Below are 19,461 nucleotides of genomic sequence, written 5' to 3' on the forward strand. Positions count from 1 at the left end.
GTTTTGAGTTGGGATTTAAACTGGGGGAGAGAACCAATATTTCTTATTTCAGGGGGCAGAGAGTTCCACAGCCTGGGAGCAGAGCAGCTGAAAGCTCTGCTTCCCATGGTGGTGAGGCGGAAGGAAGGTACAGTAAGCTGGACAGAAGAAGAAGAACGAAGTGAACGGGCAGAACAAGTGGTGGTTAACAGGTCAGAAAGGTAAGAAGGAGCGAGGTTATGAATGGCCTTGAAGGTGAGTAGAAGAAGTTTGAATATTATCTGGATTTTCACTGTGAGCCAGTGAAGTTCCTGAAGAACAGGGGTGATGTGCTGGTAGGAGGGGTTCTGGTGATAATGCGAGCAGCAGAGTTCTGAACCAGTTGAAGCTTATGGAGGGATTTTTGGGGGAGACCATGCAGAAGAGAGTTGCAGTAGTCAATACGGGAGGTAACAAGACTATGTACAAGAATGGACGTAGACTGGGTGGAAAGAGAAGGAAGCAATCTGTTAATGTTACGTAGATGGAAGTAGGCAGAACGGGTGAGATTATTGATGTGTGATTTATAAGAAAGTGAACTGTCTAGGATGACACCAAGGCTCTTAACCTGAGGAGAAGGGAAAACTGTGGAGTTATCGATGGTAAGTGAGAAATGGTTCGCCTTCAAAAGGTTGGATTTGGTGCCAATAAGGAGGATCTCAGTTTTATCCTCATTGAGCTTTAGAAAATTAGAGGTAAACCAGGATTTTAACTCGGATAGACGAGTTAAAATCACAGGTGAGTGTTACACAATAACAGTGTAACACTCACCTGTAGATTGATCAGCTCACCTGTGGGATCAAAGCTGGAAGCTCTCAGCTTGTCCGTCTTCACTGAGACACCTTCCACGCTGCCCTGGATCTGCTCTGTTATTGGCTGCGTGTCTAACCCTGTGATTACTTCCTCCTTTCTGTTTCTTTGCCCCACTTTCTCCTGTTATTACATGAGTATCTGACCTTTGACCCTGTGTTCCACTTTCTGTTTAAATTTCAGTTCTTTGAATTCTTACACTTGCTGACTGCCCCCTCCACCTCCACCTGTACTCTGTCCTGTTAAAGTGCTCGTTTGGACAGAGTGAGACCACAGCAGGATGTTTGAGCTGAAGGAAGTGGGCGTTTAGACTGAACCAAAAAACCGCTGTCAGTGCCGCCTTATCAGCTGCTGTCTTCAAACACGTACCGTCTGCACCTCAGCAGCAGGTACAGGTGAGGACCTGCCTGCAGCACACCTGCACACCCAATTCAGACTTCTACTAAAATAAAGCCAGCAGAACCCCTTCCTTCATTTCCTTGGTCTGGTTTCCTGATTTCCATCCTCTCCCATACTCCCCTCCTCCCACCTCCTCTCTCCTCCCTGCCCGCCCCCCGTTGTAGGCTCCTCCCCCTCAGCCCCTGAGTGCAGGCTCAATTTGAAGTCAGACTTGCAGAGTTCAGCAGCGCATGTGAGCTGCACAGGTTTCAGATTCAGAAGAAGAAGGTGCAAAGGAAGAAGAGCAGTGCTGAGACCTGCGTGCATCTGATGTTCTGGATTTAACCTAAAGCATGAAGAAGACGTGGAGCTGGACGCTGCTGCTGCTGCTGGAGGGACTCTGCTGCTCAGGTCAGACTCACACTCACACTGACTAAACCAGTTAGATTACAGAATAGCGTGTGATGAGGCAGAGCTCATTCAGAAAACCACAAATGAAAGATCTGAAAAAATGTCATAGCTCAGAATGAGAAGACATGAAGTCACGTGACAGTAAAATGAAAAACAGCAATAAAAGCTTGATTTTCTTCATTCCTTGTAATTCTCTGTGATCCTTCCTTTCCTTTTCCTGTTTCCTTTAATGCCTCCTTTTGTTTCTTCCTTTAACTTTGAAAGGTCACCTATTATTCCTTCCTTTCTTCTTTATATCTTTGATTATGCCTTCATTTCTTCCATCATTGTTTTCCTCTCTTTGTTTGTTTACAGTCTCTCAGGTGTTTTCTTGGCTCCTTTCTGGACAGTAAAACATAATAAACTGGTTTTAACTGGTCCCAGTGTGTCTGTGAGGCTCTGAACTCCAGTTTGGTTTAAAGTTCCCATCTCTATGAAACCACAGTGTGTGTGTGTGTGTGTGATGAGGACAGAAGGTCACGTTCATATTCATCAGACTCATTTCTATGCAGTAGACTGAGCGCGCTCAGTGTGTTTTGTTGTTGAACTTGATGATGTGTCGAGAGCGAGAAACTCTCCAGACTGTCAGTCAGCTGATGACCCAGAGCGCCCAAGAGCTGATGGGAGGTCTGTGCAGGTCTGTGGGGTCTGTGCTGGTCTGTGGGGTCTGTGCTGGTCTCTGGGGGTCTGTGCAGGTCTGTGCAGGTCTGTGCAGGTCTGTGCTGGTCTGTTAGGGTCTGTGCTGGTCTGTGCTGGTCTGTGCAGGTCTGTGGGGGTCTGTGGGGGTCTGTGCTGGTCTGTGCAGGTCTGTGCAGGTCTGTGGGGGTCTGTGGGGGTCTGTGCAGGTCTGTGGGGGTCTCTGGGGGTCTGTGCTGGTCTGTGCAGGTCTGTGCAGGTCTGTGGGGGTCTGTAGGGGTCTGTGGGGGTCTGTGGGGGGTCTGTGCAGGTCTGTGGGGGTCTGATTGGCACACCTGAGCACTCTGGTAAAAATCGAGCTGGTAAACAAAACTCAGACTGTTAATTGGCGTGATTAGCAGTAGTGGGATGGGGTGGGGGGTGGGGTCGGCGGCAGATGCAGACATGTGACCTGGAAGGGGGTGGGCAGGGTAACAGTCTGGTTCTCAGGGCTCAGACCTCCCGTGTCTGTGGGGAATCCATTGTCAGCACCATGAAACCGTGAAGTTCACGGTCAGAGCGGCGTGTGACATCACACCGCAGAATGGAAGGGAGGGGGGGGGCAGCTCTCATGACCTGCAGAGGCCTCGGGGGGTTCAGTTCAGTTCAGGGGATTTAGGGGGCAGGTTAGGGTTAAACGGGGGGTAGGGGTGGGGGGCAGACTGTCTGCTCCAGTGTCTTAAAAACCCCACCCCCATGGCGGGGACCCAGATGGGAGGCGAAGGATTAAATCCTGTAGGAGGAGACATGTGACATCATCAACTGATCAGACAGCTGTCCTCCACCTCCATCACAACTCCTCCTCCTCCTCCTCCTTATCATCATCATCATCATCATCATCATCATCATCATCATCATCAGATGCTTCACTTGAGCAGCTCGATGGTTTGAAACATCAGCTGATGTTTTTCTGAGTCGTGATCTGTGAGCATGACTCGCTATCACACACCTGCTGAACACGAGACACAATACTGCCCACGATCCAGGTTATTTGTCTGTGTCCACTGACGTCCTCCAGAATAAAGACGCCTCTGGGTTGATCCGTGGCCAGAACTGCATCGGCTTCTTTATCGAGTCACAGTCTGAATAAAGCAGGGGTGTCCAACTGCAGTCCTCGAAGGCCGCTGTCCTGCAGGTTTTAGAAGTGTCCACTGATTTAAATGGCTAAATGACCTCCTCAACATGCCTTAAAGTTCTTCAGAGGCATGGTAATGAACTAATCATTTGATTCAGGTGTGCTGACCTAGGGTGAGGTCTAGAACCTGCAGGACACCGGCCCTTGAGGCCTGGAGTTGGACACCCCTGGCATAAAGCACGCCCTGCTGTGGTCCAGATGTGTTGTCACGGGACACCAAAAGGTGTGAACGGTCCACACCTGGTTTGTACACCTACATGGTGTCGGGTCCGATCTCGTGCTGATGATTTCCTGTTTAAACCAGTTTTGACTTTTCCTGACGTGACGTCATCAGGATTCATCGTTGCTTTTATAAAGAGGAGTGATGTGGGCCCATTGCCGGCCCTGTGCCAGCCCGGTGTTGGTGCTGAAGGAAGATTTTGACATGTTTTCCTGTTCTCCTCTTCAAGGAGATGAAATTGGCCTTTAGAGTGATTTGTGCTCAGAGTCTGTGGAAACAAGCGTGAAGCTGTATAAAGAGGCTGAAGTGATGGATGTTTATGAGGAGCTGCAGGCCTGGAGGCGTCCTGGGGTCCGGCAGCTGCAGGGTTTGGTGTGTTTGGTTGTTTGTGGGATCCTTTGGGGGTGGGGTGTTGTGTCTTGGTTAACTTTTGTTTCTCTATTGTCGTCGTTCACACTAAAGGATTTGGTCCTGCTGCCAGACTCAGTCTTTCCTCCCACAGCATCCTCTCAAAGAGGCGATGGGGAGGAGGGGGGGAGCCTGGGAAAGTCACCTCAACCAAGTTCAAGTTGAAAAGGGCCAGAGGAGGGAGGAGGAGGAACGATGCATTCACTGAACAGCATAATAAACAGACACAAGACCTGCATTGGTCCGCAGAGGGGGCCCGCAGAGAGGCTGATCTGTGCTGTGTTTGAGGGGTGGCTGTGGCTGTAGAGCAGGTGGCGGTTTAGTTTGTTGCTCCAGCATGCCAAATATCCCTGGACAAGATGTTAGGTCCACTTTGCTCTCTGACACATCCATCACAGAAAGAATTCTGTAGAAATAATGTGTGGTATAAATTGCTCTGAGGTGGAGCAGGAAAGCGCTGTAGCAGTTCGTTCACCACGTGATGGAAACAACACACTGCAGACCTGAGCCCCGCTGCTTTCTGCTTCTTGTTCAGTCCAGGCCTTCAGATGATGAGAGGTGTAGTAACACGTAATTTAAAGACCTCAGTCTGTGTGACAGACCTGATTGATTATAATTGGGTGCATGCAGTCTTCTAACGTTCCCAGTTTATTTATAACAAACACTGGCTCTGATTCTTTCAGTACATATACATCATTGCCATCTTTGTCATCATTGCCATCGTCACATTCATGTGTTCATCATAGCCTGAGGGTCAACGCGAGCCCTGAGTTCTGCCTGCCGGAGTCACCTGGATACTGCTTTGGGCAGGTGTTTCCAGTCATCATCATCGCCACCTCATTGCCACCTCCTCGCCCTTATTATCATCATAACCCTCATCTCCACATCTGCCTCCTGTCAGTGAGTGTTTGTGTTTTTAAACCTGCTTCACCATCAGAAACGTGCACTGAGACTCCGCCCCTGACCCTCCTGCTTCCCCTTAGGTGTGCTCGGAGCGTTGGAGTTGGCCTTCTTGAAGGAGCCTGGTGATGTTATTGCGGTCAGGGGCCGTCCCCTGATGCTGGACTGTCAGGTGGAGGGGGAGGGGCCTATCGCTATCACCTGGAGACTCAACGGGGTTCCCATAGCGACTGGTACCAGAGCAACAGTGCTCACCAACGGCACGCTGCTCATCAGAAATTTCTCCAAGAGACGAGAGAGCAACGAGACGGATGCCGGAGAGTACGAGTGTGCAGTGCAGAACCGCTATGGCATGCTGGTCAGCCGCAAGGCCCGCGTCCAGCTCGCATGTGAGTTGCCGTCCACCCAAACACACAAAAAACATCAAACAAACCTCACAGTAACACACACGTGACCCACCTGTACTAACGGTCTCTTCTCCACCTCCCACCAGCCCTCCCTAAGTTCCTCTCTCACCCAGAGTCCATGCATGTGGATGTAGGGGGTGTGGCCAGACTCACCTGTCAGGTGAATGGTATCCCAGAGGCCAACATCACCTGGCAGAAAGACAGATGCTCACTGAGCACCGATAACCACAGGTATGTCTTTAGTGAAGTGTGATGAGATTAAATTTTAACGTATAAGGATTCAAGCCTGTTTGTATATCAGAATCAGAATCAGAATCAGAATACTTTATTGATCCCTGGGGGAAATTATTTTTTGTTACAGTGCTCCATTTTAAACCAACATTAAGACAAGACAGACAATACGCTAACTAAGAATAGTACAATATATACATATATATACATACATACATACATACATAATGTATATGCTTTGTGTACAGGTACACCTTGCTTCCTAATGGCGTGCTGCAGATCACCGGCGTTCAGCGGACTGACAGCGGTTTGTTTCGCTGCATCGCCTCAAACATCGCCAACACTCGCTACAGCCACGAAGCCCAGCTGACTGTCACTGGTAAGACAAAACTGAGGGCAAGGTTCTGTAAGGCAAAACTCACATAATTAAAGACTGAATGCCCGATTTGGGGGTAAAAAGAGTCCAGACTGAGGGTAGAAAGAGTCCGGACTGACGGTAGAAAGAGTCTAGAGTGAGGGTAGAAAGAGTCCAGAGTGAGGGTGAAAGAGTCCAGACTGAGGGTAGAAAGAGTCCTGAATGAGGGTAGAAAGAGTCCGGACTGAGGGTAGAAACAGTCCGGACTGAGGGTAGAAAGAGTCCTGAATGAGGGTAGAAAGAGTCCTGAATGAGGGTAGAAAGAGTCCGGACTGAGGGTAGAAGAGTCCGGACTGAGGGTAGAAAGAGTCCGGACTGAGGGTAGAAAGAGTCCTGAATGAGGGTAGAAAGAGTCCAGACTGAGGGTAGAAGAGTCCAGACTGAGGGTAGAAGAGTCCAGACTGAGGGTAGAAAGAGTCCAGACTGAGGGTAGAAGAGTCCTGAATGAGGGTAGAAGAGTCCGGACTGAGGGTAGAAAGAGTCCAGACTGAGGGTAGAAACAGTCCGGACTGAGGGTAGAAGAGTCCGGACTGAGGGTAGAAGAGTCCTGAATGAGGGTAGAAGAGTCCGGACTGAGGGTAGAAAGAGTCCAGACTGAGGGTAGAAGAGTCCTGAATGAGGGTAGAAACAGTCCGGACTGAGGGTAGAAAGAGTCCGGACTGAGGGTAGAAGAGTCCTGAATGAGGGTAGAAACAGTCCGGACTGAGGGTAGAAAGAGTCCGGACTGAGGGTAGAAGAGTCCGGACTGAGGGTAGAAGAGTCCTGAATGAGGGTAGAAACAGTCCGGACTGAGGGTAGAAACAGTCCGGACTGAGGGTAGAAAGAGTCCAGACTGAGGGTAGAAAGAGTCCAGACTGAGGGTAGAAGAGTCCTGAATGAGGGTAGAAGAGTCCTGAATGAGGGTAGAAACAGTCCGGACTGAGGGTAGAAAGAGTCCAGACTGAGGGTAGAAGAGTCCTGAATGAGGGTAGAAGAGTCCGGACTGAGGGTAGAAAGAGTCCAGACTGAGGGTAGAAGAGTCCTGAATGAGGGTAGAAGAGTCCGGACTGAGGGTAGAAAGAGTCCAGACTGAGGGTAGAAGAGTCTAGACTGAGGGTAGAAGAGTCCTGAATGAGGGTAGAAGAGTCCTGAATGAGGGTAGAAACAGTCCGGACTGAGGGTAGAAGAGTCCTGAATGAGGGTAGAAGAGTCCGGACTGAGGGTAGAAAGAGTCCAGACTGAGGGTAGAAGAGTCCTGAATGAGGGTAGAAGAGTCCGGACTGAGGGTAGAAAGAGTCCAGACTGAGGGTAGAAGAGTCCTGAATGAGGGTAGAAGAGTCAGGACTGAGGGTAGAAAGAGTCCTGAATGAGGGTAGAAGAGTCCGGACTGAGGGTAGAAAGAGTCCGGACTGAGGGTAGAAGAGTCCTGAATGAGGGTAGAAAGAGTCCGGACTGAGGGTAGAAAGAGTCCGGACTGAGGGTAGAAAGAGTCCTGAATGAGGGTAGAAAGAGTCCGGACTGAGGATAGAAGAGTCCGGAATGAGGGTAGAAAGAGTCCTGAATGAGGGTAGAAAGAGTCCGGACTGAGGGTAGAAAGAGTCCTGAATGAGGGTAGAAAGAGTCCTGAATGAGGGTAGAAAGAGTCCGGACTGAGGGTAGAAAGAGTCCTGAATGAGGGTAGAAGAGTCCAGACTGAGGGTAGAAAGAGTCCGGACTGAGGGTAGAAGAGTCCGGACTGAGGGTAGAAACAGTCCGGACTGAGGGTAGAAAGAGTCCTGAACGAGGGTAGAAACAGTCCAGACTGAGGGTAGAAGAGTCCAGACTGAGGGTAGAAAGAGTCCAGACTGAGGGTAGAAGAGTCCTGAATGAGGGTAGAAGAGTCCTGAATGAGGGTAGAAGAGTCCGGACTAAGGGTAGAAAGAGTCCAGACTGAGGGTAGAAAGAGTCCAGACTGAGGTTAGAAAGAGTCCTGAATGAGGGTAGAAGAGTCCGGACTGAGGGTAGAAAGAGTCCAGACTGAGGGTAGAAAGAGTCCAGACTGAGGGTAGAAGAGTCCTGAATGAGGGTAGAAGAGTCCGGACTGAGGGTAGAAAGAGTCCGGACTGAGGGTAGAAGAGTCCGGACTGAGGGTAGAAACAGTCCGGACTGAGGGTAGAAAGAGTCCTGAACGAGGGTAGAAACAGTCCAGACTGAGGGTAGAAGAGTCCAGACTGAGGGTAGAAAGAGTCCAGACTGAGGGTAGAAGAGTCCTGAATGAGGGTAGAAAGAGTCCAGACTGAGGGTAGAAAGAGTCCAGACTGAGGGTAGAAAGAGTCTAGAGTGAGGGTAGAAGAGTCCTGAATGAGGGTAGAAGAGTCCTGAGTGAGGGTAGAAACAGTCCGGACTGAGGGTAGAAAGAGTCCGGACTGAGGGTAGAAAGAGTCTAGAGTGAGGGTAGAAGAGTCCAGACTGAGGGTAGAAGAGTCCTGAATGAGGGTAGAAGAGTCCTGAATGAGGGTAGAAACAGTCCGGACTGAGGGTAGAAAGAGTCCGGACTGAGGGTAGAAAGAGTCTAGAGTGAGGGTAGAAGAGTCCAGACTGAGGGTAGAAGAGTCCTGAATGAGGGTAGAAGAGTCCGGACTGAGGGTAGAAACAGTCCGGACTGAGGGTAGAAAGAGTCCTGAACGAGGGTAGAAACAGTCCAGACTGAGGGTAGAAGAGTCCAGACTGAGGGTAGAAAGAGTCCAGACTGAGGGTAGAAGAGTCCTGAATGAGGGTAGAAGAGTCCGGACTGAGGGTAGAAAGAGTCCAGACTGAGGGTAGAAAGAGTCCAGACTGAGGGTAGAAACAGTCCGGACTGAGGGTAGAAAGAGTCTAGAGTGAGGGTAAACAGAGTCTTGGGGTGTTTTTGAGGGTTTCTGGTCTTCTGGACACAGCTGCAGGATCCAGGATCTACAAGGAGCCCGTAATCCTGTCCGGCCCTCAGAACCTCACCATCAATGTCCACCAGACCGCCATCCTGGAGTGTGTTGCCACAGGAAACCCCCGGCCCATCGTGTCCTGGAGTCGCCTCGGTAACGCCTCCTCCTGCACTCATTGATCCAATCATTAGTATTGATTACCTGTTAAGATCAGCTGTGTTAATGATGGTGTCTGTGTGCGGTCAGACGGCCGGTCCATTGGCGTGGAGGGGATCCAGGTTCTGGGAACAGGAAACCTGATGATCTCTGATGCCACTCTGCAGCACTCAGGCGTTTACGTTTGTTCGGCTAACAGACCGGGCAGCAGGTCCAGGAGGACGGCGCTTGGACGCCTCATTGTACAAGGTAGGTACGCTTGCACACAGCAACAACACATCAGCTGGCCAAATGTGACCGAGCTGTCCTCACCTTAAACATTCAAACTTTTCACCTTAGAAGTCCTGCAGGTCAGATCTTTGATCTTCAGACTGAGGGACATTTCTGGATGTACGGCGTCTGTTCTGTTTGAATAAACCTTTATTTCTATTCACACTAAGTTTCAGACAAATCCATTCGGAATGGTTGTGATTATCAGAGAAAGTCGGTCAGGCACAGCGATGAAGGAACTGCTGCTGGTTGAAAATGAGTCATTCTCTGTCCTCCTTTCAAAGCGAGTTCTGGTTCTGGTTCTCCTGAAGGAGCAGCTTTTGGTGACTCAGATGGCGGGCAGCGAGTCTGATTTGCTGGCCCCTCATCAATGATTGGTGTGCAGACTGAAACAAACCTGCTGCTCCTTCATGACTGACACTTCTCCTTGAAAGTTGGGCGCGTAGGATGTAGAGCCAATCATCCACTAATAGGAAGATCGGTGACTCAGTCCCAAATATTCCTGGGAAAGATGCCCTCAGATGCATCCACCAGAGTGAGGACGTCAGACAGGAAGTACAGGTGCAGAAAAAAGTGCTGGTGTTATGTGTGAATCAGGCAGTGCTTCGAGCACTCAGGTGGAACAGGAAAGAACACGATTACTGACCAATAAGATCCTCAGAACAAGCCTAAGGCAGACTTCCTGCGAACACAGCGGCGAGCAGCTGCAGAGCAACCGCTCCATCTGTTCAGCTCCACCTCATCATGTCGAGTGTGCAAACACACATGCAGTGTGCGTGTGTGTTCATCTGTCAGCTCTTGAACTTGACTGGTTGTGTGTCGAGTTCAGTTCAGCCTGCTGCTGTCGGACTCTTCACCCCCAACATGTGACTTCTGACCCTCTCTGTAAATCAGAGAGGTGACAGCAGCACCTCAGAGTTCACTTCCTGTTCACGTGAGCGCGTCAGACGCATTTGTTTCTGAAACCGTGAGGTGTTGATGATCTTATATGTGAATTTGTGGGAGAAAAACGCACTGGCTGCAGCTTTTCCTGCAGTTTCTGGGTGCGTGCAGCCATGTGTCATCTACGCAGCAGGCACAGTGTTTTCCCACACACGGTGGAAAGACCAGCGCACAGCCCCGAGGACTCCATGTGGTTCCGATCAGAGTTTCCTCTGCAGCTCCACGCAGACGTGTGAGACGTTCAGGGACTCCTGTCCTGCTCGCTCAGCTGCAGCTCAGTCAGAGGTCATGTAGGAGGAGGGGTCAGAGGTCACACAGGCCCATTGTGAACGTGTGTGTGACTGAGAGCTTCATGAGAATCTGGATTAGCATGAGAAGAGCCCCACTTCACAATGAGGACTTTATTCCCACTGAAACTCCGTCTGTCACTCTGACACTCAGACTTGCAGACTGTCCTCACCACAAAAACACGAGTGCACAAACGGGCAGGGCCACAACAGACAGCCTCAGTCTAAACCCGACCGCGGCTCCTGCTCTGTGTGATGATCCAGCTTTCCTTGTCCTGCATGAAAGGGTTCATCCCTCATGCACCCATCTGAAGTCAGTTTGACTTAACGCACAAGTAAAACCACCCAAAGTGCTTTCCTTTTTTTTTTTTTTATTCATATTTTTATTAAGGTTTCAAAAGCAGGCATTCACAATATGTACATCATGTAAGCATTCTTCATACTTAGGTTATCTGCCTTAGATACTGAAATAGTATTTTAATTTACATCCAAGTCATAAGGGAAGAATACTTACAACGATAGAAGTAATTGAAACCATCACATAATCCGAAAATCAAAAAACAAAAAACAAAACTAACACCCAAAGTGCTTTCCACTCACACAGTATGTGACGAACATGTTGTTACACAACAGCATCCAGAGGAGATGGCTCACACATCATCAGCGGCAGCGCCCACAGAGACCTAAACAGTAGGAGGAAGAAGCCACCGTAACAACCTTCTTTTCACCGACACGTCCACGTGACTCCCATCAGAGACAGACGCATTAACATCAAATCATTTCTTCTATTATTATTATTATCATTATTGTTGTGTTTAATTCAGCTTATTTCTATTGTTAGTTTCAGGGTGCGTCGTTTTCTTGTCTGTAGCTGGTGTGAGTTATCATTTTATCACATCTGAGTTGTTTTTACAAAGACGACTTCATCGTTTTACACGTGTGCCACTGTGAAACTAACTGCAAACAAAAAGCACGCGTGACAAACATGTCAATCAGAGACACGAAAATAAAAGCGAGGAGACGCAAAATGAACAAAAATATTCTCAGCAGTTTAATCAGAAGAGTTTTTAAAGATAAAGTCTTTTATTGTTGCCGTGCATCGTTCAGGCTGGCGTACAGCCCACACAACAACAACACAGAAACAGAACAGAAAATAGGAAAGTACAAATACACAAAATACAGTCCTGCTAAAAATGATAAAAAGTGTGTGTGTGTGTGTGTGTGTGTGTGTGTGTGTGTGTGTGTGTGTGTGTGTGTCAGATATGGGGGTGGACACATAAATACATTTTATTTGTGGAGGGATAATGATCGTTGACCTCCTAAGATACAGAACCCCAAGTTCAAGAGCAACACACACACACTTTTATAAATGACTCCTATTCATACCTCTCCCCTCCCCTCCCCTGTGACCTCTGACCCCTGACCTCCCCCTCTTTCCATTCAGAGTGGGAGGGGGCGGGGCTCTTGTGGGGTGACAGAGATGTGTGTGTACGGTTTCCCTGTAGCCATGGAGATGAAGTGGGTGGAGACAGACAGCTGTGTCTGTGTGTGTGTATGTGTGTGTGTGGTGGTGGGGTCAAAGGTCAAAGTGCTGTTCAAAGATAACAGAGACACAAGCTCAAGTTTTCATTCTGAGGACACGGCGTGTGATGATAACATGATGCGTTTTTAGTGATTAGCCTTATGTAGCGAGTTATTCATCCACCAGGTGGCTCCAAAGACTCAGCATCACCTTTGAAGACATGTATAAACCTCTGTTACAGTTACATTAAATATAAATTAAATACGTGTTAGCGTTTTGACCTTGGGCTCGTGGCTTTTCTCCCCGTTACGGCGCTGCTACGATGTTTGATAGCGTTCCTCACTTGTGGTATTTCTGAGGTTCTTTAGATAAAATGAGCACGTCTGTGTCACAATACGGCTGTGTGCAGGCAAGAGTAGGACCCAAACGCAAACTCGCAGAGACGAAAAGTAAACTCAAAAAGCACAGCTTTATCTCTGGCGTGGAGTGGGACACGAAAAACAACACAAAACTAAACTAGGAAAACTAAAGCACAAGGAGCCACAGGGAAAAATCACACAGCTATGAGGGAGGACGCAACCCTGACAAAGAGAAACATGGGGCTTAAATACACTGAGGGATAACGAGGGGGAATGAGCAACAGGAGGAGAGCACAGCTGGGAGTAATTAAGCAGGACGAGACAAGGGAAGCAAAACTAGAAACATTAACATAGGACAGACTGTGAAAGTAAAACAGGAAACACACTGACGGGACTCAAGACGTGAACTTAACAGACTGAGGAGACAGAACATAGGGATCTGAAACATGGAACAGAAAGGCACAGTAGATCAACATGAACATAACAACGCCACAGGGGAAGAGTAAAACAAAATGCAGGGACACAGGACCTCTTTCAAAATAAAATGGGAAACATAATGAAACGCAAACATGACAACATAAGAAACACAGACGTGAAGCACATGAAGGACAAGGGAGACTTAACAGGGGTTGGAAACACAAGGGGAATCTAATAAACAAATGAACTTAGATAACCTAATGAACAAAATAAACTCAAACTTAAAACGCTGGGTCAAAAGACCCAGGATCATGACAGTCTGTCTGATTCTGACAGTTTTCCTGGTCGTCTCCACTCGTGATGGTGCTGCGGCACATCCCCCCACAGGCCTCACAGAGAATAAGTTTTCAGAGGGTAAACCACCAGCTCAGGTTTGCCCTGTGTTGAAATTGTAACGCTCTGTCTTCTGGACCGCAGCTCCTCCAGAGTTTGTTCAGTGGCCACAGTCTGTCTCCAGACCAGCAGGGGCCAGCGCCGTCTTCAGCTGCACGGCGTCCGGCGTCCCCGACCCCCACCTCATCTGGCTGAAGAATGGCAAACTGCTGATACCCAGCGGCAACGTCAAGCTCACCAACGGGAACACGTGAGATCCTTCTGTTTACGCTCAGAAGGTCTTTCTCTCTGTGAGGTTACTGCACGGTTTAACGTCCCACCTCTTCTCTGCCACCACCTGCAGGACGCTCGCCATCACCCGCATCACCCCCGAGGATGAAGCCATCTACCAGTGCATTGCCGAAAACAGCGCTGGCACCAATCAGGCCAGCGCTCGCCTCGCCATCAGCCAGGGCTCAGAGCTGCCCGAGGCCCCCAGCGGCCTCCAGGCGGCGGCGCTGAGCTCCAGCAGCCTGCAGCTGACCTGGGACCAGCCGGCAGAACATGTGAGCCAGCAGATCATCGGATATGTCCTGCACATCAGGAAACTGGGCGGTGAGAGAAGGGTGGGGTTGGTATTTTTAAGTCTGAGATCGTCCGTGTGAGGAGACTAGAAATGAGATTTAAGGGTAATGACGTGATATGAACTTTCTCTGTGGGGGCATAATTACTGGTTCCTGATTGCCTGGAGACTGATTGGTGCGTGTAACCGATAATCCCAATCAATCAGTCTGCAGCACCATCACCGACTGTGGTTGCTTTCACCTGTTTGACCTTTGATCTGTGACCTCCTCAGAGCCGGACAGTGCTGAGCTGCAGGAGGCCGTCAGTAAAACCACCTTCAAACACGAATTCAGCAACCTGGAAGCTGCCACCACCTACTCCATCTACCTGAAGGCGTACTCGGCGCTGGGAGGCAGCCAGCAGTCTGACAGCATCATGGCCAGCACGCTGGGCGGTGGTAGGTCACCTCTGACTGCTAACACTGAAAACACTCACACTATATCTAATATCTATAAAACCTCGCCATCTGAAGATGGTGCCACAGCATTCCAGCTTCGGAAAAGGACCTCCACCTAAAAGTAATCTCCTGGGTCTGAGTTCACGAGGTGTTTCAGATCTACTCACAATGACGTGAAAACATTAGCTGAAGCCTGCTATGAAGGTCTGCAGCTTGGTCCTGAATGGAGCTGATGAAGCTGTAGATTTGTAGGATGGTAAAAGTTTCTGGTAAAGATGCATCGGTGTAAGGGCAGCGCTTCCTACCACACACAAAGAGAAGGATTGGCTTCATATTAGTGAACAGTAATCTGATCAGACGTTTGACAGAAGGATGGTGCAGCTCCACACATCTGCCAGCAGAGGGCACACCCACCCAGCCTGAGGCTTTAAGCACCATCTTTATGTTTCAGAGGATGAATGCAGAAACACTGTTTGATGTGTTGATGTCATGAACAGGGTTTGACCTCAGAGGTGCGGGCCTGGGGTGGGGTAGACCTGCTCTGATCACAATAAAACCATGTTTAAACGTTTTGGAGATGCTGTCTCTGTGAATGACCGCAGGCACTGTCTGCCCCACAGTTCCCAGTCCTCCCAGTTTCTTCACTAAGGTCCTGAACCAGACCGCCATGCAGGTGTACTGGGAGCTTCCGAGCAAGCCGGGGAAGCTGGAGGGCTTTAGACTGGAGTACCGCAGTGTTTCCAACCCAGAAGTGCAGGGGCAGGAAACCTTCCCAGCACACATCAACACCCACACCATCTCCCACCTGGGTGAGTATGAGGCTGGTGTGTACAGGCAGCCCGACAGGAAGTGGATACAGCGTTGTGATAATCTGTTTGTTTACTTCCTGTAGAGCCGGCGGCCATTTACGAAATCCAGCTGGTGGCGTTTAACGGGAACGGAGACAGTCCGTCCAACCGCCGCCTTGTATCTCTGGCAGAGGGAGAGAGAGCTGCAGCAGGTAGGAGCCTGACCTCTGACCTCTTGCACACCGTCACCAATGGAAGCAGTGTAACATGTGATGTTTGTCGCCCTCAGCTGGTTCAAGCTGTAACTGCGATCAGGCTGACAGCTCGACGTCCGCTCTGCTGGTCGGCCTTCACAGTGGCCTAGCCTGCATCCTCTGCTGCCTGCTGCTCGTCCTGCTGGCATACAGACGCAAGTAAGGCCTTCACCATCATCGTCCTCACCGTCCTCACAACCACCACCGCCATCATCGTCTTCATCATTCTCACTGTATTCTGTGCTCAGTTTTTTCTGCAGGAAGGGGGAGAGCTGGGAGACTCCACCCACTCTGAATGGCGTCAGTGGTCCTAAAGGCCACACACCTGAGAGCTTCGAGCTCAGCCAGGTAAACACACACACACACGCCTGGATGATTATTAAGGGATGGTCCTGATCCAGAGTTCGGGGTCAAATACCTGCCTGAGGAAACACCTTCCTGTCAATGACCCCCTTCTCCCTTGTTCCGCCTACAGAGATGCGATTCCACCCTTCCTCCATTGATGGTCATGGTTGAACCTGCTCTACCTGTTCACCTGGGCACAGGCACCGGATAAAACACCACACATTTCCCCCCCACCCCCGGACGCCGGCCTGTGGCGCCTTCTCTCCTCCTTACCACATTTAGGATAAGAGATTAACGCATAGATTATAATGATGATGATGATTTGTCTGAGGAAGCTCCAGGTGGCGTCTGATCCCACAGGGAGACTGAACCCGTTGAACTTGACTGCTGTGACACCAATCCCAAATGAGGTTGTCTCCAGATCAAAACCAAAGCGCAATTCTTCACCTGTAAACACACAAATTGTTGGTCACATGACTCTGGCTCCTCCCCCTGTGCGTTCAGATGCTGATGCTTACTTCCTGTTGAAACCAAAAGCTTTTTTCTTTAGTTTGGGCTCATTTTGTTTTAGTCACCGACGGTGCCGAGTTTCCAGAGACGATGAGGCCTTTTGCCGGCTTGACCAGAGACGGGCCTCTGAGATGCACCTGAGAAGGTGTTCTACCTGCCGTTTGCCGGTCCTCAGAGGCCCAGAGCCAAAGGGAATTATTGTTTCTCTGGTCAGCAGGTAACCTTAGAGGACGCTAACGCTCCTCTGCTCCGCTTTAGCCTTTCAGTGTTTGTCTGTCTCGTCGCGTTCGCCTCCGGTCAGGATGTGGACGAGGCCCACGGTCGGCTTGCCTCTCCTCCCCTCCCCTCTCCAACTCCTCCACCAAACTGTTTCCCCCCAAAGAGAGCTACCTCGGGCTTCATGCCAAACCTCTAAATTGCTGTTAGCCTCCCGCTGCAGGTCAAGCTAACCTACCTCAAACCAAAAGCCTCCTCTGGGACCTTTTCCCTGTTTTAACCTTTTTGCCCACGAGACCTTGGCTTCGTTGCTCTGGATCCATCCCTCGCTGTCTGTAGACATCTTTGCTTCTGCTGATGAGGGACGGAAGAGCAGCTCTGTACCTGAGAAGATCTGACTGCTTCACCTGGGAAAGGTGAGACAGGAAAGTGTGGGACATCTCTGGCCTTGTCTGTCCCGATTTCAATGAATTTTTTTTATGTTTTCAAGGGCTTCCACTTCCCGTTACCTGCCCACAGGTGTGTACAGCCCCATGAGCCATGTCTAAACTGACCTCTGATGTATTTTAATGCATCAAATGAATATAGATGAAGAGCAGCTTTCTGTAGAGTTCAGCCAAATATTATTTAAAATGAGCTGAATGCCTTCCAAAGAAAAGAAAAACTAGTTTACCTGCATTTCCTGTTTGTTTTCACTCCAGTTCCTGTCTGAGTCGAAGAACAAACAAAACCAAAATAATTCCTCGCCATCACATTTTATGTCTCACACAAAGACTTTGGAAAAAGGAGTGAAAGTATATTTTCTTATGTCGTGGTAGGATGAGCTGTCAGGAAAACCAAATAAATGAAGGATAAAGCCGCGCTGACCAAAAGCTCAGAAATATCCAGATATTATGTTTGTATTTACGCCACAGAGCATGCTCACTCTGTGCGGATTAATGTCTCTACGAGTGACCTCCGACCCCCTGACCTCCTGATCCTGAGGACTTTACTGTAGCCCTCTGTGACCGGGACCAGGTCCCGTGTCTGATCCGTGCAAACATTTTCCAGACCAACAGAGAAAAATCGTCCATGTTTTAGAAACGTGTCCTTCTTCCAAACATACATTCTTCAAATTTAACTCATAAATGATATTTTCTCTCTGCAGGGAACATTGAACTCTTTTTGGTTTTTGATGTTTTGGCATTGGTGCTATCTAAAACAAGTTAAAAGAGTAGAAAAACAGAATGAAAAGATTGGATTTGCTGATGAAAATGATCCGGTATCACCTCGAGTACATGAACGCTGTGCTTGGCCATCAGCCCCGAGGACTCTGAGCTTCACATCTCCTCACCTGAACGTTTCTTTAATGTTCTCCTTGTGAGCTGAGGGTTGTTGTCTCTGCTGCACGATTCAATCCACAGGCAGATGTCCTGCTTCTCAGTCCAAATCCATCATTCCATCAGTGATGGTGAGCTGTTCTGGTCTGTATGCACTGAAGCAGTCCCAAACCATGACGCCACCATAGATGCTTTTGGACTGCGGGAACATTTTCGTAGCTGTGGTCACTCCATGCTGCAGGAAGTACAAACTGCCAAAGTTCTTGGAACCTGTTTAGCTGCTAATTCAGGACTTTTACTCTCTGAGTGACAAAGTGCATGCTGATTGGTGCACCACCATCACTCGCCATTTAAAACCGTGTAATCAACAGTTATCTCTACAAATGGCAGAAACCATGGAGAACAGGAACTCTGTTCTTCTCTGGCCTCACCTCCACCCTCATTAATTGCAGCGTCACTATAACAGTTTATGTGAAAGTGCTTTGTGGTCCTCGGCTGAGACAGTTGTGGTTCTCAATGCTTTCTTTCTACTCACGCTGCTCTCCTCCGTCCTCTAAAGAACCTTCATCACCTGCGTTACAGGCAGTGGTGATCATTTTCTGAAGTCCTCGCTCTTCTCATCTGTTCAGGACTCACTTCCTAAAACATGCGGAGATCTATACCTGAAAACACCTGTTTCAAATATCGTTTTCACCCATAAATAAAGGGTCATATTTGAATGCTATTGAACTGCTTTCTGTTTAAAACCTTTTAGGATGTTTTAAGTCGCACTGATGCAGAAAAGAATCTCAACCTTTTTCCTGGAGCCAGCGCTCCTCCTTAAAGCCCAGACTTAACAGACCAGAGTGTAAACTGTGCCAAAGTGTAGGTCAGGGTGGGGAACTCCAAGGGCCAGTGTCCTCCAGGTTTTGGATCTCACAGTCAACGCACCTCAACTACATGATGAGTTCATTACCAGGCCTATGGAGTACATCACGACATGTTGAGGAGGTCATTTAGGCATTTAAATCAGCTGTGTTGGATCAAGGACACGTCTAAAACCTCCAGGGCCCTCGGGGCCTGGAGTTCGACATCCCTAGCGTAGGTGAAAACTGTCGTGAGCCATCTTTGTGTCAGAGTGTCTTTGATTTTGGACCTTTGACCTCCTCCCCCAGTTCAACAAAACACCCTCCTTGCTTTCTTCAGGGTCAAAGGTCAGAGGTCGCAGAGCTCCCCGCTGTCTTCATCTCTGCTCCGAAATGAGACGATTGTTTCTAAAAGTAAAGTTTTCAGGTGTTTTGTTGAGTTTGTTCTTGAACTTTCCGCTTTCTGTTCATTCTTATCTTTCCGTCGCTGCCGTTTGGCAGCAAAGAGGAAAGCTGCCAAAATAAAGACATTAAAATTTGTATTTTTATTCTAATAATATTATGATTCTTCCAGTTTGACTTTTTTCTGATTCTTTATGTTTGTAGCTGATATGAAGATATTTGTAGAGTTATAAAAGCTGTTCCAAGCTGAAGGTAGAGCCTCTGATTAAACAGCCATATTTACCCATAAGCCATATGTGATTTCAAAGCCATGCTGTGCATAAAAACCTGTTTTATTGTTTGTCCGAGCTGAGTCCACCTCCTGCTGTCGACACACTGTAGAAACTAAACCTGAGATGTAGCGATCGTAGTGACTGAAGCCTAGAACCAATGAGAGAAATGATGCTTTAATGATTCTGTTTTTTCTATAAAGATGTTTGAATAATGTGTCACAAAAATAAAAGCACCCAA

General features: G+C 48.7%; 1 protein-coding gene across 4 annotated transcripts; it reads left to right on the plus strand.

Moving 5' to 3' along the window:
• Positions 1 to 1,438: 1,438 nt before the first annotated feature.
• On the plus strand, positions 1,439 to 19,413 carry LOC101480860 (immunoglobulin superfamily DCC subclass member 3). 4 transcript variants are annotated; one of them, XR_013099545.1, is made up of 15 exons: positions 1,439 to 1,617; positions 5,078 to 5,383; positions 5,488 to 5,632; positions 5,881 to 6,011; positions 8,942 to 9,079; positions 9,173 to 9,331; positions 13,357 to 13,522; positions 13,616 to 13,866; positions 14,108 to 14,272; positions 14,893 to 15,081; positions 15,165 to 15,272; positions 15,350 to 15,473; positions 15,563 to 15,662; positions 15,790 to 18,815; positions 18,898 to 19,413. XR_013099545.1 is itself a non-coding variant. In XM_012924985.3 (14 exons), exons 1-14 carry the CDS (start codon positions 1,560 to 1,562, stop codon positions 15,868 to 15,870), a joined length of 2,121 nt encoding a protein of 706 aa, XP_012780439.1. In that variant the 5' UTR covers positions 1,439 to 1,559; the 3' UTR covers positions 15,871 to 19,413. The 4 variants fall into 4 exon arrangements, 3 of the variants coding, with proteins under 3 accessions (XP_012780439.1, XP_076742841.1, XP_076742845.1); XM_012924985.3 differs by having other exon boundaries at positions 15,790 to 19,413; XM_076886726.1 differs by lacking the exon at positions 1,439 to 1,617 and adding an exon at positions 4,714 to 4,994 and having other exon boundaries at positions 15,790 to 19,413.
• Positions 19,414 to 19,461: the final 48 nt, after the last annotated feature.

The sequence above is a fragment of the Maylandia zebra genome, linkage group LG1, assembly GCF_041146795.1.
Source record: "Maylandia zebra isolate NMK-2024a linkage group LG1, Mzebra_GT3a, whole genome shotgun sequence".
Lineage (NCBI taxonomy): Eukaryota > Metazoa > Chordata > Actinopteri > Cichliformes > Cichlidae > Maylandia > Maylandia zebra.

Coding starts and splice junctions, on each gene's coding strand:
- LOC101480860 (XM_012924985.3), top strand. CDS start 1,560: ATGAAGAAGACGTGGAGCTGGACGCTGCTGCTGCTGCTGGAGGGACTC. Junction 1,618..5,077: donor GGAGGGACTCTGCTGCTCAG/GTCAGACTCACA, acceptor GCTTCCCCTTAG/GTGTGCTCGGAGCGTTGGAG. Junction 13,867..14,107: donor GCACATCAGGAAACTGGGCG/GTGAGAGAAGGG, acceptor TGACCTCCTCAG/AGCCGGACAGTGCTGAGCTG.